We start from the raw sequence: 24,252 nt of genomic DNA, 5'->3' as shown, positions 1-24,252 counted from the left end.
CCGAAATTGAGTTGCGGCCGCCTCGCCCGTGGCAGCCGCAACCAGCATTTTGTCAGAGGTGCCTTACTGCAGTTAGCGCCGGCGCATTAAAGGCCCCGCGGCGGCCGGCCGCTTTCCCGCCGGCCGCCTGCCCGCAGCTCCCTCCCCGGACTTCTCTCCCCCCCCCCCCCCGGAACAGATGCAAGCCTGGCACTTGTCCAAGGTGCCGGGCTCATTTTTAAGCAGATTTGCGCGGGCCGCGGCCGGGTGCAGGCAGCTCCTCCTTAACGGAAGGAGGAGGCCTGCACTTCCCCAGCCTGCCGCACCGGGTGCCGCAGCGCCGGAATTGTGGCGCGAAACGGCAGTTAGCGCCCTTTTCCAGGCGCTAAGACCCTTCAGTAGTGCCGGCAGCCGTTTGGGCGCGGTGCCACTGAATTTTTGGCGCGCGCAGGGGACTTAGCGCCGGCACTAATTTCCGGCGCTAAAGCCCTGGCTAAGCCAAAACCCAATTTCTAGGCCTTTATATAGATGTATATTAAGATACTAAGTGGAATACAAGCGGTTAATCTTGAGCACTATTTCCAATTAAGCAAAGAAATATAGATAAATACTGGTAAAGGGCAAGTTCAGAATTGATGTCAGGAAGCAGTTCTTCACACAAAGAGTGATTAAAACCTGGAATGGCATTCTGGGTAGGGTAGTGGAGGTGCAAACTCTGGAATCATTAAAGAAGTTGGATGCTGTTACGGGGGTGGATTGTAGTTTTTTTTGGAAGCAGCAGCTAGATGGGCTGAATGGCCTCCCTCATCTTTACGTATGTTTGTGATCTTTATAAGTACAGTACATTAGAAAAAAAATTACACATCTACATTCTGTTCATAAGTTATGAAAAGATACCGTGCCAATTGAATGAAGTGGTGTAATCTAATTTTTTTTTTTAAGCTGGAAAGCAAGCTGCTTTCAATTTTTATGTAGCTGGTGTTCTCTTATTGAGTTATCCATCTTATTGAATCCCAAGCTACTAATCAAACTCTTGCTCTGTCAGGGGGAAATCATCTAATTTAATAACATCAGAGATGAGTTTTTAAATGCAGTGCCTAATTCAGCTTTCTGGTTGCGCACAAAAAGGGTAAAAATGTTAGTTTGGAAAATCATGGGCCTTGACTGCATAATTTTGTGATAAGAACTGATCTGCATGATTTTCAGGAGGGCACGCAGGCAGATTTAGAAACCAGTCTGTACATTAACCAAAATGGGCCCATGTGACCTTCCTCAGCTGCAAGGACAAGTAGTCCAGACTGCTCACCTTCAAAATCACCTTCCAAAGCCAGAAAGACAAGATGGTCCAGGCTTCTAACCGCCATGTGACTTTCCAAACTGAAAACACAGGATGATCCATGCCACAGACATCCCCAAGAGCACCCCTAGTTTATCTCAGTGGATATCAAAAGGAGGAATGCTCTTTTGTTTGTAATCATTTTCCAATTTTCTCTTGCCTGTCCTCTCTTCAAGTTAACCTCCTGCTGCCACACTCTTCATTTGGAAGGACAAGGCTGTTCCTCATGGACATCTCAGTGGTTGCTATCAAGAAGCTTGTGAGGAAACAAGTGCGTCACCACAAAGAGAGACGTGAAGGTCTCTCAACATTTTATTGGCCAACCTGAGAGAAGCTATATAGTGGGGCACAAACAGATTCCCTTCTTTCCTGGACAAACCATCTACAACTTAAAAAAAAAAAATATTGCCACATTTTTCCAAGGAGTGTTGGATTCAATTTTTCCAGAGAGAGATATCTGGATATAAATTACAAGCCTGTAACCCATTCCAAATGTTCAGATAACATCCTAAACCACAAAATGGAAGTTTATCATCTAATAGTATTGGTTTCTTATTGTTGGCTCCAGCTTCCTATCATGTGTCTACATAAAATTCTCACACATAGATGAATTTCACTATAATGTTCTTGCTACAACCATTAAAACCCCTGCTAAATGCAGAAGTCATTGTGATCAGAAGCCAACTTATTTTGCAGCACTTCCATTGCAAAAATGGTTGATCTTGAATTTTCTAGGAGACGACAAGATTAGGGTTCAAGATAAACACTGCAGTTGTCCTTTCACATTTGCTAAAGAAAATTATTTTTCCTTTAAAGCAATTCAGGTAGAGTGAATGTGAATGAAATTCACTGTACACTCAGAATCTGTAAGATAGAGGAGAACACTGGGGAAATGTTGGGCATACCAGCACACTGTGCCAGGAGAAAATATACTCACTATTGCTCAAATGCTGCTGGTTCTCGATCTTGGCCGAGTTGTCAAATAGAAAACGTCGAGTCGTGGGGCGGGGGGGGGTAACGAGGAGCACATTTTAAAAAGTGTAGCTGTGGCACAATTTATGCTTTTGTTCACACAGAGACAGATGGTTAGACAGCGGTAGCCACATGGGTGTACCAGGCCTGTGAGCAGATTATTTTTTGACTCCTCAGTTGGGAAGCAGCCAAGGCTGCTTGGAGAGAACAAAAAACTGTTACGCAGCTTGTATACAACAGCTTTTCAGTATGTTCTAATCTGTGTATTATCCTGTGGCTGAAACAATCCAGCCTACGTGTTATCCCAAATGTAATGTATTCTGGCCCAATGTTTCCGCTAATTTTTTTGGGTGCACGGCCCCTTTAAGGGGCTGCACGGCCCATTCAATTTCTTGTGCATCCACAGTTATTTCAATTATAAAGCCGTTCAGTGGCCTGCGCAGGAACTCCAGACTCCTGCGCGGTTACGCAGCTTAATGGGAACATTGCTCTGGCCCCTATTTTGCATGGAGCACACTTCAGCCTGAGTATTACCCTGTATTTAATGCACTCCAGCCCATGTGTTAATCTGCATGTACTAACTTCAGCCTAGGTATTATCCAGTCACACTCTCCAGTTCACTTATAATCCTCCATGTAACACACTCCAGCCTGTGTGCTATCTTGTACGTAGAAGGTGAATTAAAACTGAAGCTCTTGGAACTAAATACTGAAAGTAGGAATAAAATTACATTTTCCCAGTATCAGCTTTCCTGCATCCATACACCTCTCCGAATCCTCCCCTTCCGATTATTCGATGTACACTGAAGTCATTCATAGTTAGCTGCAAAGTAAATGAAATACCATTACTCCAGTGCACTGACTGGCACAAACACACCGGCATGCCGTTCAATAGGTGCGTTCTCAACAACAATCATGTCGAAAAGTGTGTCGTAAATATGTTTTTTCTTCAATGTTTTATGCAAATTTATACGTTTTGTTCAGACATTTTTTTTTAATGAACTTGCACCTGTCCTTTCAGCTATCTCAGCAGTAAGACCAGGCTCTGACCACAGTCCAACTGCAAAATCCCTTGAACACAGCTCCCACTTCCTGCACGTTTCAATAAATGCAAGTATTATTCCCTGTAGCTGCGATCAGTGGGATCAGATATACTGTAAAACCAGCAATTTGGGGATATGTTGGCTCAATTCGAGTGTGGGTTAGGTGTGTATATCTAATGTGACTCCCTCCCATTGGTTGAGATAGACATGAGTAGCTACAACCTGTAATGCAAAATAAAACCCGATCTTATCTTGCCACGATTTTGCTACGTTAACATTTTTTTTTTTTTTAACCTGCCCCTTGAAGCTATATTCATCTGGATCACGCTACAGGGTGGATTTTAATATCTGGCCAACCGTCCAAGAGCTGTGATGGGCAACTCGGTTGATTTCAAGGATCATATTGCAGCGAGTCATACACCCTCAACAGGCGTCCCGATACAGCTCAGTAACACTGGGCTGGTGCAATACGGCACGGCCTGGAGGCTAACCTAGCCGGGAAAGGACAGGCCCTGGATTTGGGGAGGGTGTGTGTGGGGGGGCATTAGAGTGCACGGACAGCTGCGGCCCACATTAATCCCGAGGAGCCATGCTTCTTCTGACCCCCATAAGAATAATTTTAGCACTTGCCTTGAGAGGCCTATTCTGCTGCTATGCCAGATTTTACTGAGCAGAGTGACCATGATGAGTGCTCCACCCAGTAGGCCGTTAAAATGCTGCCGGGAGTCCTATATACATCATTGGACCCACATTTGCACAATTTCATCTTTCAGGCGGGCACCTCAGCTGCCCATGAAAATATGGGAGAGAATAAAGCAGCAAATGGGAATTGAGGTAAGTCCATCGCTAAGATTTTAACCGCACGGTTTCAACTGGGTGGAGGGAGTTAAAAATCGGCATTTTAGGTATACAACTATTTGATGTTGCAATTTGTTTAAAAGGAAAAGTTGATGCTTGTGAAGCTTTGTGATTACGTTATTTAGGTTATAACTATACCCCTAAACCTGTGTGTACATGGGTACTGTGAAAGAAATTACATCACAGAAAAGATGTTATACGGTTTTCCTGTTTATGAGGGAAGCATAAGCTACATATGTTATCAGAGATCAACAGTGAGGAGTGTGTTAGAGAGAGGATCCTTTATGCTGTTTCTTTATTAGTGATGGAGTCATAAACAATGTGTGTTCTATTAAAGTATAATAATAAGACGAGTGTTACAGAGAGAATTCTTTCTATAATTAATAATGGGAGATTCATGAACCACATGTGACAGCAGAGACTGCAGTATAAAAAAAAACTTGCATTTATATGTAGAAAGTATGCTGAAGAATATGGGATTTCAGAAATTATAGTGATGGTTTAGTGCCCCACCCCAAGATATTCATGTGCAGTAGAGTATGGATGTTTACAAGTTCAACTGCATTGCATTTGCTTAAGTGTCAGATTGCAGAGTTAACAGAACTTCTGCCTCTTGTGTCAGAGGGATGTGGTTTCAAGCTCTACGAATTGGACACATAATCTAGGCTGACACTAGTGCAGTACAGAGGGAGTGTGGCACTGTAAGTAGGTGACTTGCTTTCAGATGATATGTTAAACCGAGGCCCCGTCTGCTCTCTCAGGTGGATGTAAAAGATCCCAAGGCGCTATTTTGAAGAAGAGCAGCGGTGTTATCCCCGGTGTCCTGGCCAATATTTATCCCTCAATTAACATTGGAGTTTAGAAGAATGAGAGGTGATCTTATTGAAACGTATAAGATTCTGAGAGGGTGTTTCCCCTCGTGGGGGAATCTAGAACTAGGGGGCATAGTTTCAGAATAAGGGGGCACCCTTTTAAATCGGAAATGAGGAGGAATTTCTTCTCTCAGAGGGTCGTGAATCTTTGGAATTCTCTTCCCCAGAGAGCTGTGGAGGCTGGGTCATTGAATATATTTAAGGTGGAGATAGACAGATTTTGAACGATAAGGGAGTCAAGGGTTATGGGGAGTGGGCAGGAAAGTGGAGTTGAGACCAAGATCAGATCAACCATGTTCTTATTGAATGGCAGAGCAGGCTTGAAGGGCCAAATGGCCTGCTCCTGCTCCTATTTCTTATGTTCTTTCTGAGGAAGTGCTGCATTGCCAGAGCTGCCAGTCCTTTGGATGAGACCCCATCTGCCTATTCTGGGGCTTCAGGTGATCGTAAAGATTCCATGACACTTTTAAAAGATGAGCAGGAAGTTCTTTTTGTATCCTGGCTAGCATTCTTCCATTAACTGACACGACAAAAAAACATTAACTGGTCATTCCTCTCATTTATGTTGGGATCTTGTTGTGCACGAATGGCTGCTTCGTCTGCCTGCACAACAAAGTAATTCATTATATGTAAACTGCTTTCATACATTTCTCAGAGATGCAATAATGGCCCAGAAATTAGGATCGGGGGCTTGCCGCGCGTGCAAGCCCCCGATGTGCACTTACCCAGCTGAAGCCTGGGACTGCTTGGAATTCCTGTCACTGGCCCGGTTCAGCTGTCGGCGCGCTGTGCTTGCCTGATCCAGTGCGATGTGCCGGCTGGGGTCAGGTGAGCACTGGGCAGCCAATCAGGGGAGGGTAAACTTCACTCATGAGTTTGATAGTAAGAACTGTCAAACTCATGAAAACTATGGGCGCCCAAAACACTACTTAAACTTTAAATAAAACTTTAAAAAACATCCCACTAATTAAATGAACTATAAATAACTTTAAAAAACTATTTTAAACAATTAATCAAATTTTTGAAAAAAATAATTTTTTAAGAAAGCAGGTCTAAAAATAAACTTACCTTACTGTAAAGTCCTTAAAAACAATAAAGCTGTGGAAAAAATGTTATAATTTTAAATAATAGACCACTTACCTTAAAGAATCAAGTCCTTACGTCTCCTTTTTACATTTCTAAAAAGTTCAGGCCCTTACACATGGGCAAACCTGTCAAAAAGAAGGAAGTTCAACGCGTGCGCGCAGAGTCCTGCACGCACGCGTTGGACCTCTGAACCCCTTGGAGGAAATGCCGGTTTCCCGCGCATGCGCTGTGCATGCTGAAATCCGGCACTTCCAACGGGCCCACGCGTGAGTACCCCGTCCGTACTCACGCGTTGGGACCGGAATTACTGGCCCAATAACTGCAATCCTTTCTTTCATAACACCCACCAATGAAGTTCGTAGCACCGGTGTGTGATGGAAAGGGCCCATAGCACACCTTGGGTGCTGACTTCAACTCATGGTGCCTCTGGTAACCAAGTCTCAGGCATTGAGTTCCTATTCTCTGACACCCTTTGAACAGTCTAATTCTACTGTGGAATCAAATCTGTAGTGTATCAATGATTGTCTGGTACTTATGGCGAAGTGCTCACTAAAATCGTCAGGTCCCGACTCTGGGAGTAAATTGATAAGAGGGAGGCCCTCTTAAAGTAGTACATCTCATCCAGGGAAAAATGGACTAATTGACAGGGCTAGGAACGGGCCTGTCAGTGAACCCACCAAGAAGCAACAGAATGTTTCCAGATGAGTGGTCCTGAAATCCTGTTTCTGCAGGACAGATGGGTTGCAAAATCTTTTTCCAGAGAGGGCAATCTCTTGGTGGAAGACTGAGTTAGATAGTAATGGTGGGCCCCTTCTGAGTAAGCACACGGTTGCAACTGGGGCAAAGGCAAGGTAATGATCATGTGCCCTTCAGGGGCATCCCGGTGGGGATCTTGAAGCAAATTGTGGTACTCATTTGAATGCAATGGTTTGGGGTCTGGGTTAGAGAGAGGATGGAAACTTGTGTGCTCAAAAGACCGTTAAGATCATTCCATCATGGAAGTATATGTATTCCTCTCAAAGGTCTAGCCTCTCTTTAGCCAAGCCCAAGATCACATTTTTTCTTTGGAAACATGTGATTGATCAGTGACCCGTTGCTTAAAATTCCATAGTTACGAAGCAATTGAAAGGCTTATGATCTCAGATACAAACAGGGCCCAAACCATGCTTCAGATCACTGAGCAGCACCTACTTGCAATTGAAGTAGAGATGTGGTTGGCTATCCTTGCCTGATGCTTGGCTTGTGAGATCCATGCACATTTCCTCAGGAGCTGGATTTTCTGAGCATCAAGGTTCCGCAACACTATCGGTACATTTCTAATGATCTGGTAGAATTGTTCCATGACTGTTCATTGCTCCATATAAGTGACTGGAAAGTGGCAGACCTTAAACAACTAAGGCGGTGCATATTCTTTTATAAATGGTGCTCCCCGTTTCATTTCCAAAGTTCATCAATTATGTGTCATCAGAATAGGCCTCAAAGTGGCACACCAATTGATCACGTAGTTGTGAAAGGCTTGGCACATTCGTCATTGTCCAATGTCTGACCACTGGCTGGTTACTTTCTTCATGAAGAGTTCTTATCTGTCATCAAAGGATTGCCATCAAGTTGGAGTGGCTTTGGTACATGTGATTGTGCCAAGGTGCTCACCAACAGGGAGAGTATTTTTTGGAATTCATTCTCAGGAGGTGGGCATCGCTGACAAGGCTGGCATTTGTTGCCCAACCCAAGCTGCCCTTGAGCAGGTGGTGGCGGGCCTTGTTCTTGAACTATCGCAGTCCGTGTGGTGAAGACCACAAAACTAACCACAAAGCCCGAGACCAGTTTGTGTGACTGCCAATAGTATCAACTTGATGGCCGATCATGTGGCCATTGACTGTTTAGCCTCTAGAGCAAAAATCACAAACAAACTCGAGGCAGAGTCTGCTCGCCACTCATCCACTAAGTAGGTTCCTGCTATGGGTATTGTGAAAGGAATTGGAGCCGTTAGGTGAATGGAAAAAGCCTCTAAATAAACTTGAAACCTCTTCACAGCAATCAAGAGCTACTGTGAAAGTAGATTATGATTCAATGTTTTGTAAGGCTAAGAGGATCATTAGGGAGATGAAACGGGATCAGTGGATTTCATTCATCTGCAAGGATGTGCAATTACACAGAAATTATCCTAAATTATTTTCCCGTTGGATAAAGTTGTCTTCATTTGTGGTTTAAAGGGTCCCTTTGTGCTAAACAATGACATACAAGTCCAGTAATCTTGAAAGAAATCTGTAAAGGTACCCTCTGAGTTAGAATGAGCACTATACCTGGCAGTCAGCAAAATGAGCTGTAGTAAGGACCCATCTGTATGGAGGCTGGAAAAGCCAGTGTAATGTGCGGTGTAGGTTAAAAGTCTTAATAAACCGATCCACTTAGAAGATGTGGACTCCAAATGATCTACCAGGCATAGACAGTATTCATAATCTCAAACATTTTGTGGCGAGTTGTGTTGCTCACTATGCTGCAAGGAGTTCCTGGTATCTATTATGTCTACCAAGTGAGGGGTGAAACCCACACTTCTCAGCTGTCTATGACCAACTGGTGCCTATCCTACTTGGGGTGGGTTTGGGATGGTAAGCAGAGTTGGCTTCAAGGTATTATGCCAAATGATGGAAGATTGGTACAAAGTGAACTGGCTGTGGTAAACTCCGTAATATGATACTTGAGCTAGGCAGATATACTGCCTGTTAGCAACTGACCAGCCAGCCGATCTTGAGATTGAGAGAGTAAAGAACCTGTACCCTACCATGCTATGGCACATGCCGCGTTGTTGATATAAAGAAATCAGTAGCCTCACAGGCAGCAAAAACATGGGTTATCGGTACTAGCAGAAGTAGAGAAATTGGACACAGGATTAGTACTCGTGCTAAATTCAAGACAACCCCAAAGATTCCCAGAAGATGGTAAGCCTGACACTTCTTCATATAAGTAGCAGGAAGTTGTGTTTTGAAGGAGCTTACGGCAAATATAGCTTGAATTCAGCTCGCTACTGCTCTCTGTGAAGACAATACTCAAAAATAGTCAGCACAAGTATCATACAATTAAATAGAACCAGTAAAGAAAAATATGACTTGCATTTTTACAGCACCTTATCGTGTCCCTCAGAATGTCCTAAATCATTTACATACAATGAATTAATTTGATGTGTAGTCACTATTGCTATGTAGGCAAACACATCAGCCATTTTGTGCACAGTAAGATCCTGTTAACAGAAATGAGATAAATGAACTATTAATCTGTTCTCGATAGTGTTGGTTCAGGAGGAATGTTGGTCAGGACTCCCTGCTCCTCTTCTCATGGTGCCAGGAGGTCTTTAATATCCACCTGAACAAGTAGGTGAGGCCTTGGTTTAGCATCTTATCCGAAGGACGGGCAGCATAAAAACTGTACATAATATGAGTATATACATGCACGACTTTTATACTGGACAGCAAAATAACACTGCCACTAATTCACAAGTCAAACCCTCAAATTTGCAGGTCATGAACACTGATGTAAAAAGCAATTTAAGCACCATATTTTAACAATAGTACAAATGGCTCAACAATAAACAGTGTACTTACATGGATGTTTAGTTCTACATTCTTCCACTGGCAGAACCTAGTGAACCTGTCACTGTGAAAGAAATCAAAGGCGAGAATTGGTGAGAAGTCCCTGGATCACAACAGAAACTGCTGCTGTATTTGAGATACCGAGGCAATAAAACCCATAAAGGACAGTTACATCTGAGATCAAGGAAGATCATGGCAGTGAAGTCCAGAGTTTCTTTTTAATGTTTCCCATTGTCTCTCCTCTCAAAGACACTGACACTTGATAGGGAACAATTGCACGTGTATCAAGTCCTCTATGGTAACTTGCCAAAAATAACATCCCTCATATGTGACCTCGACAGTGTCACAAGGTGTCATCTGTGGAAGGCATCTCAGCCAAGCACAATACTTTTCTCCTCTAATGTCAACACATGCAATTTCCAGCGGGGGCTTACCTGAAAGCAATCAGGAGCAGGAACCGGAACCCCATTGATTTTTTTTTTACCTTACTAGCCCAGGGGCGCTGAAGCTGACTGTATGTAACAACGGCTGCCCCAACTGATTATCAGGTCAGCAACCACAGATTGGAAATCAAACATATTGCCTTCCTTGTCCTGTATATCCACACTACACTGGCCACTGCTTTCATTCACATTCAAGGAGTTAGCTACAGAATGTTGCTCGAGCAGTCAAACACTGGAACCAGAGGGCTGAGAAATTGCCTTGAATCTGTTATCATCAGATTTGTATGTATTTTGCATAATTTTTCAGCAATTTTCTATCACTATCCTTTCTCTCCTGAAGTAGGTGACTCAAACTGGACTATTTGGGCAGCATCCCTCTGCTATCTTCTTCATGTGAACCTGGACAATAAGTGTCAGTTGGTGATTGCAGCCAAACCAAATCCCATCCTCAGCCTCATGAATTTCCACAATTTCTATAAACTGCAATCATAGAGTGTATACTTCTCCGTAAAGAGCATTTGCACAACATGTACCCTGTTATAAACAGCATTGGCACAACACATACCCGTTATAAACAGCATTGGCACAACACATACCCTGTTATAAACAGCATTGGCACAGCACATACCCGTTATAAACAGCATTGGCACAGCACATACCCTGTTATAAACAGCATTGGCACAGCACATACCCTGTTATAAACAGCATTGGCACAGCACATACCCGTTATAAACAGCATTGGCACAGCACATACCCGTTATAAACAGCATTGGCACAGCACATACCCTGTTATAAACAGCATTGGCACAGCACATACCCGTTATAAACAGCACTGGCACAGCACATACTCGTTATAAACAGCACTGGCACAGCACATACCTGTTATAAACAGTATTGGCACAGCACATACCCTGTTATAAACAGCACTGGCACAGCACATACCCGTTATAAACAGCATTGGCACAGCACATACCCGTTATAAACAGCGTTGGCACAGCACGTACCCGTTATAAACAGCATTGGCACAGCACATACCCGTTATAAACAGCGTTGGCACAGCACATACCCCGTTATAAACAGCGTTGGCACAGCACATACCCCGTTATAAACAGCACTGGCACAGCACATACCCTGTTATAAACAGCACTGGCACAGCACATACCCTGTTATAAACAGCACTGGCACAGCACATACCCGTTATAAACAGCACTGGCACAGCACATACCTGTTATAAACAGCACTGGCACAGCACATACCCGTTATAAACAGCGTTGGCACAGCACGTACCCGTTATAAACAGCATTGGCACAGCACATACCCGTTATAAACAGCGTTGGCACAGCACATACCCCGTTATAAACAGCGTTGGCACAGCACATACCCCGTTATAAACAGCACTGGCACAGCACATACCCTGTTATAAACAGCACTGGCACAGCACATACCCTGTTATAAACAGCACTGGCACAGCACATACCCGTTATAAACAGCACTGGCACAGCACATACCCCGTTATAAACAGCACTGGCACAGCACATACCCGTTATAAACAGCACTGGCACAGCACATACCCGTTATAAACAGCACTGGCACAGCACATACCCGTTATAAACAGCACTGGCACAGCACATACCCGTTATAAACAGCACTGGCACAGCACATACCCTGTTATAAACAGCACTGGCACAGCACATACCCGTTATAAACAGCACTGGCACAGCACATACCCTGTTATAAACAGTATTGGCACAGCACATACCCGTTATAAACAGCACTGGCACAGCACATACCCTGTTATAAACAGCACTGGCACAGCACATACCCGTTATAAACAGCACTGGCACAGCACATACCCGTTATAAACAGCGTTGGCACAGCACATACCCTGTTATAAACAGTATTGGCACAGCACATACCCCGTTATAAACAGCACTGGCACAGCACATACCCTGTTATAAACAGTATTGGCACAGCACGTACCCGTTATAAACAGCACTGGCACAGCACATACCCGTTATAAACAGCACTGGCACAGCACATACCCGTTATAAACAGCATTGGCACAGCACATACCCGTTATAAACAGCGTTGGCACAGCACATACCCGTTATAAACAGTATTGGCACAGCACATACCCATTATAAACAGCACTGGCACAGCACATACCCGTTATAAACAGCACTGGCACAGCACATACCCGTTATAAACAGCAGTGGCACAGCACATACCCGTTATAAACAGCATTGGCACAGCACATACCCGTTATAAACAGCACTGGCACAGCACATACCCGTTATAAACAGCACTGGCACAGCACATACCTGTTATAAACAGCACTGGCACAGCACATACCCGTTATAAACAGCAGTGGCACAGCACATACCCGTTATAAACAGCACTGGCACAGCACATACCCTGTTATAAACAGCACTGGCACAGCACATACCTGTTATAAACAGCACTGGCACAGCACATACCTGTTATAAACAGCACTGGCACAGCACTTACCCGTTATAAACAGCATTGGCACAGCACATACCCGTTATAAACAGCACTGGCACAGCACATACCCTGTTATAAACAGCACTGGCACAGCACATACCCGTTATAAACAGCAGTGGCACAGCACATACCCGTTATAAACAGCATTGGCACAGCACATACCCGTTATAAACAGCACTGGCACAGCACGTACCCGTTATAAACAGCATTGGCACAGCACATACCCGTTATAAACAGCATTGGCACAGCACATACCCGTTATAAACAGCACTGGCACAGGACATACCCAGTTATAAACAGCATTGGCATAGCACATACCTGTTATAAACAGTATTGGCACAGCACATACCCTGTTATAAACAGTATTGGCACAGCACGTACCCGTTATAAACAGCATTGGCACAGCACATACCCGTTATAAACAGCATTGGCACAGCACATACCCGTTATAAACAGTATTGGCACAGCACATACCCGTTATAAACAGTATTGGCACAGCACGTACCCGTTATAAACAGCACTGGCACAGCACATACCCGTTATAAACAGCATTGGCACAGCACATACCCGTTATAAACAGTATTGGCACAGCACGTACCCCGTTATAAACAGCACTGGCACAGCACGTACCCGTTATAAACAGCATTGGCATAGCACATACCTGTTATAAACAGTATTGGCACAGCACGTACCCGTTATAAACAGCATTTGTATAGGATATAACTTTTCATAAATAGCATTCACAGTGTGTACCTTTCCAGAAACAGCATTCAAATAACAAGTACCATTTTATCAACAACATTTGCACAACTCTCCATAAACAGCACTCACACAGCACGTACCTTTCCATAAACAACATTTGCACAGCACATACCTTCTCTAAACACCATACACCCAGTAGCTAGCTTTGTAAAGACCAGTATACTTGCACCAAACATACCTCTCTATAAACTTCTGAAAAATTTTTCCTCGTAGACTGTCACAGATCTCTTCTATGTATGGCTGGTAGAAAGAAATGACAATTAAAAATTGATTGTGAACAGGTTGCTGGAGCTGGAATATCCACAGGCTGTACTCGTGTGCATCTGTGAAAGCGTCATAAATGAACCACAGCATCGTACACATACACTACTAAAAAATAGAAGTTTGTGAACTCCAGCTGCATCCTCTTAGCTTAGTAACAAACCTTTATAGTTGATGGACATTACACAGCATTTAAAAACAAAAATTGATGCATAATGTTTTAAAACACAGTAGGAGGAATGTGACTTTGGACTGGAAATTCCTCTAGCCATGCTACTGTGTGGGGTGTGGGTGGCTGGAGGCCACACCCTACACTATTGTGGGGCGGGAAGAGAGTGGTAATTTGGGGGAAAAGTTTAACCATAGCTATTCTCCTGCACTGGGAATTTTCCAGGAACTGATCCCACCTCCCGAGCCTTTTGGATAGTGAATGTTGTATGGCATAGGAGAAGAAAAAGAGGGGAAGATAACAAAATGTACAAAAATCTGGGGATGAGGAAGCACTGATATAAATACAAACTAAACACCATTCGTACAGGAGATCATTGCCATTCACACCACTGTTGGAGCATTATAAGAATGGCTGTATTATAAAAATAATAAGAATTTTTAGGAACAGGAGTAGCCCATTAGGCTCAACAAATGTGTCCCCTTGGTTGATAAAATGTGATTGAAAGTGTAATTTAGTTTGATTTAATCTACAATATTTGTCAGCAAATAAGTACTGGCTCTACCGTTAACAGCACAGCTTGTCCTGCTCTTACATATTGGTTCCTTTGCTATGGTGGCCATACAATGTACCTGGTCATAAACAAAACACACAGTCCCAGGAGGACATGAATATCAGCTGATACTCGGTGTGTATTGTGCAGTCAAGGAAAAGGCTGGGGGAGGAATACAAGGTTCAAAATTTGAGTCCTGCTGCGGCCGTGGCAGCAGGGCGGGTCTCCACCTGCCCTACAAACACAATACTGACCCCGGCCAATTATTGCTGGGCACCAAGTCCCACCAAAGCAACGTAGGAACAAGGGTAGGCCATTCAGCCCCTCAAGCCTGTTCCACCATTTTATCAGATCATGACTGACCTGTACGTCAAAATCCCTTTGACCCCCTATGCTCCATATCCCTCGATATCCTTACTTAACAAGAATCTATTGATCTCAGTCTTGAAAATTTCAATTGACCCAGCATCCACAGCCTCTGGGGGAGAGAGTTCCAGATTTCCATTACCCCTGGTATGGAAAAACTGCTTCCTGATTACACTCTTAAATGGCTCTAATTTTAAGATTATGCCCGCTTGTTCTGGATTCTCCACCAGAGGACACAGTTTCTCTGTATCTAACCTATCAAATCCCTTTATCATTTTAAACACCTCGATTAGATCACCCCTCAAGCTTATAAACTCAAGGGAATACAAGTCAAGTTTATGCAACCCTGTCCTCATAATTTAATCCTTTAAGCTCTGGTATAATTCTGGTGAATCTACACTTTACCCCCTCCAAGGCCAATATATCTTTCCTGAGGTGCACTGCCCAAAGCTGAATGCAGTATTTCAGATGGGATCTGACCAAGGCTCTGAACAACTGTGGCATCACTTGCTCCTCTTTTTCTGGCTCCGTACACACAGATGACAGCATAAGAATGGATTGTAATTGAATGTCTGGCATCCTGCTCCTCCAAAATCTGTACATAAATTGAGAAGCCCACTGAATACCCGTATAGGCAGCACACGATAAAATATCCCTGGGGAAAAAAAGGCGAGATTCCAGATGGATTACAGCTTTAAAAGCTGGCATTAAGTTGTCTCAGCTCAAAACAGCTAGACAGCATAGAAGCACTATGATGGATGGAAAAAATACATATCAAGTCCAAATGAATCAGGTCACATTAAAAGCAAAGACCCAACATAAGGGAAGAGCTCCCCTGCAGAACCTGTTTTGTATGGGATCTAGGCCTCTGAAGTGCTACTCAGACATTCCGACCGCATTCGTACCCCAGCCCAATTGGGACCTTAATGAGCCTAGCGCATACAATGTGTGCAAGTTCTCAGTGCTTTCAGATGCACTGGGCATCGGGTGTCAAGTCGGCCTCAGCACCCCATAACGCCAGGCACTGGTGCCTAATACCCAATATCACATTATATGTTCCAATGTTAGGGTCATATAGCGTAAAAGATCTGCAGGTCATTCAATCCTGTCTTAAGGAAGATATATGCAACATATTTTACAGTAGTTAGAATAAAATATCAGAAGTCATGCCAGGATGGTTAGCATAGGAACTACTGAATGTACCATAAAGCACAGAGGCCCACATGACTCCCATCGGCTGCCTTTTGCTTTTAGGCAGATGTGCCATATAAAGCTTTTCTAATCAGGGCCTACCTGGAAGAGACTGGGCGGCACCTGCTTCTTGGCCAAGTGGGTTTGCACGTGATCCACAGCTCGTTTGGAGAATGGCTGCAACAGAACAAGTAATGGGTCTATATTAGCATCTCACTCATACTAACACATCTAAAAGCCCTTAGTATTAAAAAAAAACTTCCAACACTAATCCTAATTTTATGTCCCGTTGTTAACCAATTTACTGACCCAGTGGAAATAATTTTTCACTATTTACCCAATCAAGCCCTTTCAAAATTTTAAATACTACAGAAGATCAATTCTTAATTTGTCAAGTCTCTCAGTATAACTATACCCTCTCATTCCTGGTAACATCCCAGTCAATCTACAATACATCTTCACTATGGTTCCAATTTTCTATATTTTTCTATTTTTTGAATTGCATGTCCACAAAATTAAACAGTACCTCAAATGCAGCCTAACTAATACTTGTACAGATTCACCAACACTTCTTTGTTTTTGTATTCAATGTTTCTATAGATAAATCCCAGGCTTAGAAATTTGCAGGGTTGGGTGGCGTAGTTCGCACCTTAGTGGCGAGGCCGAGGCTCTCCAGATATTGAGTCTCTAGCCACACTTCAATGTTCCGGCGAAGCATGAAGAGCCCGCTGGTGAAGAGCACTCCAAGTTTGGGCCATTGCCTCAGGTTAAGTGTCAGGGATCGGGACCGGGGGATGGGTCGGGGATCAGGATTGGGGCATGGGTCTGAGTAGAGGATCGCGGGGGGGTTGGTGTCAGGGATCGCGGGAGTCTTCACCGGAGCCCAAAAGTCTACCCTCCTATGTCTGGTATAAATACAGATACCGACTCCCTATATATATGTATGCAGATGACACAAAACTTGGAAGTATACTGAACAGTGAGGAGGATAGTTATAGACTTCAAGAGGACATAGACAGGCTGATGGAATGGGTGAACACGTGGCAGATAAAATTTAATGCAGAAAAGTGCGAAGTGATACATTTTGGTCGGAAGAACGAAGAGAGGCAATATAAACTAAAGGTACAATCCAAAAGAGGGGGCATGAACAGAGAGACCTGGGGGTATATGTGCACAAATCATTGAAGGTGGCAGGGCAGGTTGAGAAAGCGGTTATTAAAGCATCCGGGATCCCGGGCTTCATAAATAGCGGCATGGAGTATAAAAGCAAGGAAGTTATGACGAAGCTTTATAAAACACTGGTTCGGTCTCAACTGGAGTATTGAGTCCAATTCTGGGCACCGCATTTTAGGAAGGATGTGAAGGCCTGAGAGAGGATGCAGAAAAGATTCAAAGAATGGTTCCAGAGATGAGGAATTTCAGTTACGTGGATAGACTAGAGAAGCTGGGATTGTTCTCCTGAGAGCAGAGAAGGTTGGGAGGGGATTTGATAGAGGTGTTCAAAATCATGAGGGGTCTAGACAGAGTAGATAAGAGAGAAACTGCTCCCATTGGCAGAAGGGTCGAGAACCAGAGGACACTGATTTAAGGTGATTGACAGAAGAACCAAAGGCAACATGAGGAAAAACGTTCTTACGCAGCGAGTGGTTAGGATTTGGAATGCACTGCCTGAAAGGGTGGCAGAGGCAGATTCAATCGTGGCCTTCAAAAGGGAACTGGATAAGTACCTGAAGGAAAAAGATTTGCTGGGGTACGGGGAAAGGGCGGAGGAGTGGGACGAGCTGAAGTGCTCTTGCAGAGAGCCGGCACGGGCTCGACGGGCCCGAATGGCCTCCTTCTGTGCTGTTATGATTCTATGAATTACAGACCCCACATGTGATATAAATGCAGAATTCAGATCCTTGTGTAAGGTATAAATATAAAGTTTACAAAAACTGTAATTTTTTTTAAAAAAAAGCAAACTCACATGTGAACAGGACAGTAGTTCTTTCATTATATATTTGTCATAAATCTGTCGACTTCTGCACAAACGATCTTCTTCAGAGTCCAGCTTTTCATAGTCTTTTATCTGCAATGGAAAAATATTACTAATTATTATAATAATGTCTTTTAAACTGAACATTATTTGAAGTTGCATACAATTTAGACATTATTGCATGTGAGTAATTTCACGAGAATACTGCAGGTTGTATTACTTTTCACAAAATTACTAACAACCTAAAGGGGTTAAGATCTAGTGTGTCATTGTAGTACTGTGTAATGGGGTCAGACTGAAAGTGAATGGGAAGGAAGGACTTGAGGGAATAGAAAGATATGCTGAAAGGCTGCGATGAGGTAGACTGAATGGGAGGAGGCTCGTGAGAAGTATAAACACCAGCACAGACAGGTGTTAAATGAGTACTTTGCATCTATCTTCACCAAGGAAGCGGATGATGTGAAGGTTACATTAAAAGAAGAAAGGGAAGTTATGGACAGGATAGTAATAGATAGAGATGTACTAAAAAGATTAGCATTACTGAAAGTTGGTAAGTCACCTGGTCCAGATGGAATGTATCCTAGGTTGCTGAAAGAAGCAAAGGTAGAAATAGCAGAGGCATTGGTCACAATCTTTCAATCCTCATTGGATACAGGAGTAGTGCCAGAGGACTGGAGGGTTGCTAATGAAATACCATTATTCAAGAAAGGAGAGGGGGATAAACCAGGAAACTACAGGTCACAGCCCAACATCGGTGGTGGGGAAGTTATTGGAAACCATTGTCAGGGACAAAATAAAATTTCATTTGGAAAGGCATGGGTTAATCAAGGAGAGCCAGCATGGACTTGTTAAAGGCAAATCGTGTCTAACTAACGTGATTGAATTCTTTGGTGAGGTAATAGAGAAGGTTGATCAAGATAGTGCAGTAGATGTTGCATATATGAATTTTCGGAAAGCATTCGACAAAGTGCCACACAGGAGGCTCATTAAGATGATCAAGCCCATGGAATTAAGGGGAAAGTGGTGGTATGGATACAAAATTGGTTCAGTGACAGGAAGGAAAGGGTGGTCATGAATGAATGTTTTTCAGACTGGGAAGTGGTTTTCAGTGATATTCCCCAAGGTCAGTTTTGGGTCCATTACTCTTCAATTTTTATAAACGACCTGGACTTGGGTGTAGGGAGCTGCATTATAAAGTTTGCAGTTAATACAAAACCTGGCAAAGTAGTAGATCGTGATGAGGATAGTTATAGACTTCAGGGTGACATGGACAGGATGGTGAAATGGGCAGGCGCATGGCAGATAAAGTTCAAGGCAGAGAAGTGTGAAGTGATGCACTTTGGGAGGACTAACATGGAAAGGACTATAAGAGGCACGATTTTGAAAAGTGTAGATGAGCAGAGACTTTGTGTCCATATAAACAAATCCTTAAAAGGTGGCAGGGCAAGTTGATAAGGTGGTTAAAAAAAGCATATGGGTTACTTGGGTTTATAAATAGAGGACTAGAATATAAAAGCAAAGAGATCACGCGAGAACTTCATAAAATCACTGGTTAGATCTCAGCTGGAGTATTGTGGACAATTCTGGGCACCACACCAGGTAAGATGTAAAGGCCTTAGAAAAGGTACAGAGGAGCTTTACAAGAATGTTACCAGGGATGAGGGACTTCAGTTATGAGGAGAGGTTGGAAAAGTTAGGATTGTTCTCCTTGGAACAGAGAAGGTTAAGAGGTGACCTAATAGAAGTTTTCAAGATGATGAGAGGTTTTGACAGAGTAGATAGAGAAAAATTATTCCCTCTGGTGAGTGGATCAATAACTAGAGGTCATAGATTCAAAATCATTGACAAAAAATCTAGAGGAGAGATGAGGAGAAGTTTTTACACACAGAGTTGTTGGGATCTGGAATGTTCTAACTGAAAAGGTGGTGGAAGCTAATTCCATAAAAGATTTTAAAAGGGAGTTAGACATGTACTTTAGGATGAGTAAACTACAGGGTTACGGATAAAAAGTGGCAAGGTGGGACTAAGTACAATTAAAAATCGGTGGAAACGCTGGACATTTTACATAAACAGTAGTAGTACATCATAGCATGGGTGCTGGGACCCAACATGGGACAGAGGCCAGATTGCAGAGGAAAGATCAAATTGAGGGACAGCAGAGTCTGAACTGAGGGAAGCAAAGCCCAGACTGTGCAAAAGCACAGCCTAGGCTGGGAAAGAGAACAGCCCCGGCAGACACTAGAAAGCACTCCCCACACAGCCCAGTAACAACCTGCAGCAACGTAACAACTGACAACACTGACAAAGTGAAATATACTCACTTCTAACATGACATTGGGGTAAATTTTCATCCTCGTTGACTGGGCGGTAATCCGGTGGACTGGCTCGTCCACCCATTATAGAATTTGCCTGACTTTCATTCCATTGATTTGAATGGAATAAAAAAAAATCAGGAATTTTCGACAATGGGTGGGCCATCTGCTTTGGGAGATTATGACCCACACGGCGAGTGATATTTCAATTTTTCAAATTTTTTTCAGACAAATTTTGAGGGAGAATTTATTTTTGCTCCCAAAGTGCCTCAAGTACTTCATGGATTAGCTGATATAAAATGAATGAAGGATGCCAGAGATCAGCAGGCCTCAGACCACTGCCTCAGTTTGCCGTTTGTCTGCCGGATGCCAGGTGCAGATCTTTGCCATCTGCATCAAGCAACATAGAGACGACACTACTCTCAACGATATGCTTGTAGGTCATTGCCAGCTAGCACTGCAACGTCAGTTAATGTACTGCTCACAGATCAAAGAGCTGTCTGATCCATCAGCCAACATGGTCAACACTTTTATCTCCTTTCCCACTGAATAGCATGACTGTCTGCACTGCTGCACATCCTAAACTATAAGATGTCAATGATGGACTGTCATATGCCTAATCTGAAGTCCATCCTGTGTGTCAATAAGCAATCACAGCTGTGTTACAATGGTTTGATGTGTGAAGCCCTTGTAAACTGAGAGTTACATAGAAACATAGAAGATAGGAGCAGGAGTGGGCCATTTGGCCCTTCGAGCCTGCTCCGCCATTCAATGAGATCATGACTGATCATCCAAATTCAGTACCCTGTCCCTGCCTTCTCCCCATATCCCTTGATCCCTTTAGCCGTCAGAAATATATCCAACTCTTTCTTCAATATATTTAATGAACTGGCCTCCACCCGCCCTCTGTGGCAGAGAATTCCACAGGTTCACCACTCTCTGGGTGAAGAAATTCCTCCTCATTTCAGTCCTAAATGGTTTACCCCTTATCCTTAGACTATGACCCCTGGTTCTGGATTCCCGGCCATCAGAAACATCCTTCCTGCATCTAGTCTGTCCAGGCCCGACAGAATTTTATAGGTTTCGATGAGATCCCCTCTCAATCTTCTAAACTCCAGTGAGTATAAGCCCAATCGACACAATCTCTCCTCATACGTCATTCCTGCCATCCCAGGTATCAGCCTGGTGAATCTTCGCTGCACTCCTTCCATGGCAAGCACGTCCTTCCTCAGGTAAGGTGACCAAAACTGCACACAATATTCAAGGTGCGGTCTCACCAAGGCCCTGTACAACTGTAGCAAGACACCCTTGTTCCTGTACTCGAACCCTCTTGCTACGAAGGCCAACATACCATTTGCCTTCTTAACTGCCTGCTGCACCTGCATGCTTACCTTCAGCGACTGGTGCACAAGAACACCCAGGTCTCTTTGCACGTCCCCTTCTCCCAATCTATTGCCATTCAAATAATAATCTGCCTTCCTGTTTTTGCCACCAAAGTGGATAACCTCACATTTATCCACATTATAGTGCATTTGCCATGTTTCTGCCCAATCACCCAACCTGTCCAAATCGTACTGGAGTTTCACGACATCCTCCTCACAGCATACCCTCCCACCCAGCTTTTGTAAGATTTACTATAAAGTAAGTTGCAGCTTGTATATGTGCCCTGCTGAAGTATGGGTATGCATCACATGTAATGTGTGAGAATTGACATACGTGAGCAATGCAGGTTGAAAAGCAGCACTTTGTCATCTTCTTAGGCAGTCCCTCGGAACCGAGGATGACTTGCTTCCACATTAAAAATGAGTTCGCAGGTGACTGATTAGTCCAATGCGGGACCTACAGTCTCTGTCACAGGTGGGGCAGACAGTGGTTGAAGGGGCGGGTGGGTGGGGTGCTTGGGTTGACGTGCGCTCCTTGCACTTGGCTTCCGCTTGCTCCCGGCAAAGAGACTCGAGGTGTTCAGCGCCTTCCCGGATGCTTCTCCTCCACTTTGTGCGGTCTTTGGCCAGGGATTCCCAGGTGTCGGTGGGGATGTTACACTTTTTCAAGGAGGCTTTGAGGGTGTCCTTGAAGCGTTTCCTCTGCCCACCTGGGGCTCTCTTGCCGTGCCGGAGCTCCAAATAGAGCGCTTGTTTTGGGAATCTCGTATCAGGCATGTGGATGATGCGACCCATCCATCGGAGCCGATTGAGCGTGGTCAAAGCTTCGATGCTGGGGATGTTAGCCTGAGCAAGAACACCGACGTTGCTGCGCCTATCCTGCCAATGGATTTGCAGAATCTTGCGGAGGCAGCGTTGGTGGTACCTCTCCAGTGCTTTGAGGTGCCTGCTGTACATGGTCCATGTCTCTGAGGCATACAGCAGGGCGGGTATCACTGCTGCTCTGTAGACCATGAGCTTAATGCTGGGTTTGAGGTCCTGGTCTTCAAACACACTCTTCCTCAGGCGACCGAAGGCTGCACTGGCACACTGAAGGCGGTGTTGGACTTCGTCGTCGACGTCTGCCCTTGTTGACAGTAGGCTCCCGAGGTATGGAAAGTGGTCCACGTTGTCCAAGGCCTTGTTGTGGATTTTGATAATCGGCGGGGGGGGGGGGGGCGGGGGGGGGAGTACTGTGTGGCGGGGGCAAGTTGGTAGAGGACCTTTGTCTTACGGACGTTTAGTGTAAGGCCCATGCTCTCGTACGCTTCGGTGAAGGTGTTGACGATGGTTTGGAGTTCGACCTCCGAGTGAGCGCAGATGCAAGTGTCGACTGCATACTGTAATTTGACGACAGAGGGTGGGACGACCTTGGATCTGGACTGGAGGTGACGGAGGTTGAACAGTTTCCCGTTTGTTCTGTAATCTTGCCCCATCAATGTGGTACATGGTTCTATTGGATGGCCTTTGCCAGGTGATTCATTTCCTGCTGCATCAGTCCCTGGGTTACACAGATATGTACACAGCATTCAGCCTGCCCGCCACCTTCTGCTAGGCATGGTCTCTTGCTGTCATGTGAGGAGGGTGCCCCAGTGTGCCCTTCTTGCATTCATCTCATGTTACAGCACAAACACTTCGCCAGCCATCAAGTAGGGGTCAGAGTCTGTGCAACTTCATAATTAGGCTACAGACTCTGCTTTGTGCCTCAACACTGGGCTGCTATTGGACTGCCATTCCCCTATCCAGCAACTATTTTTCGCTTCTAATGCAGCCTCTGGCAAGGATGACAAATATTTGAAAAAAATTAAAAGGTATTAGAGTTAAAAAGAAAATTTAAAAAAATTCAAAGATTTATCTCCCAAATGCAACCAGATTATCTTTAACTATTTAATTATTTCTCTCAGCAGCCCTTAAGAGCTCTATTAATGCACTTGCAATACGTTGTGCACTAAGCCATGAAAGTACAGAGAATTAGATCAGTTCTTTGCCCTGCAGATACAACCAGTGCCTGATGCACAATATTCCAGACACTGCTGCACCAGGACATTATCAGCCCTTGTATGTAATGCTCAGCATCAGTGAAAGGTGTGCTTCAGTGTATTCTGTCCCTCACCATCTGTATCCCTTTGAATACCTCCTGTTTTTCGCTCTTCCTTGACTCATTCTCCCAGTACAAACATGCCCACTGCTGACCGCTCCAAATCTTGCATGTCACTTCATCCGCAGGATCCACTTCTCTGTCTAACCAGCTCCATATTTCTGCCAATGGCCTTTGTAACTGTATCTGACCACAGCTGATGACTGTGCAGCACCGTGGGGTGGGGGGGGGCCTCGATCAGGAATCTCACCTCATTCGAGAAGCGGCTATTTCAATACAAAGTTTCCACAGCCTGGAGGAAGCTGGAGAGATGAAGCTGGAGGGCTAGTTCTGGCATGGGGTTTGCATCACAAGGCTCATTCCTGAACACTGCAATATAACATCCTTTCAGAAGAACTCACACCATGTGATGTGCTTGCTTATGAAAATTAAGTACTCCCATTCTCAGTTCCTTCTTATAACACGTC

The 24,252-nt window shown here is 44.2% G+C and overlaps 1 protein-coding gene across 2 annotated transcripts in view; it reads right to left on the bottom strand.

The window, feature by feature from the left end:
* grk3 (G protein-coupled receptor kinase 3) overlaps positions 1–24,252 on the bottom strand; it is a 283,814-nt gene that overhangs the window by 83,456 nt on the left and 176,106 nt on the right. For both annotated transcript variants that reach the window (XM_085961459.1, XM_085961460.1), the window contains exons 4-8: positions 17,946–18,047; positions 16,082–16,156; positions 13,618–13,679; positions 9,745–9,796; positions 3,018–3,109 (exon numbers count right to left, since the gene is read on the bottom strand). In XM_085961459.1, the coding sequence (XP_085817585.1) occupies positions 3,018–3,109; positions 9,745–9,796; positions 13,618–13,679; positions 16,082–16,156; positions 17,946–18,047 (383 nt within the window). The remainder of the gene's footprint in view (positions 1–3,017; positions 3,110–9,744; positions 9,797–13,617; positions 13,680–16,081; positions 16,157–17,945; positions 18,048–24,252) is intronic.

This window comes from Somniosus microcephalus, chromosome 19, assembly GCF_052327205.1.
Source record: "Somniosus microcephalus isolate GS21.2 chromosome 19, FLI_Smic_1.0, whole genome shotgun sequence".
Lineage (NCBI taxonomy): Eukaryota > Metazoa > Chordata > Chondrichthyes > Squaliformes > Somniosidae > Somniosus > Somniosus microcephalus.
The sequence above is the reverse complement of the archived record's forward strand: the minus strand, read 5'-3'. Positions and strand labels throughout refer to the sequence as shown.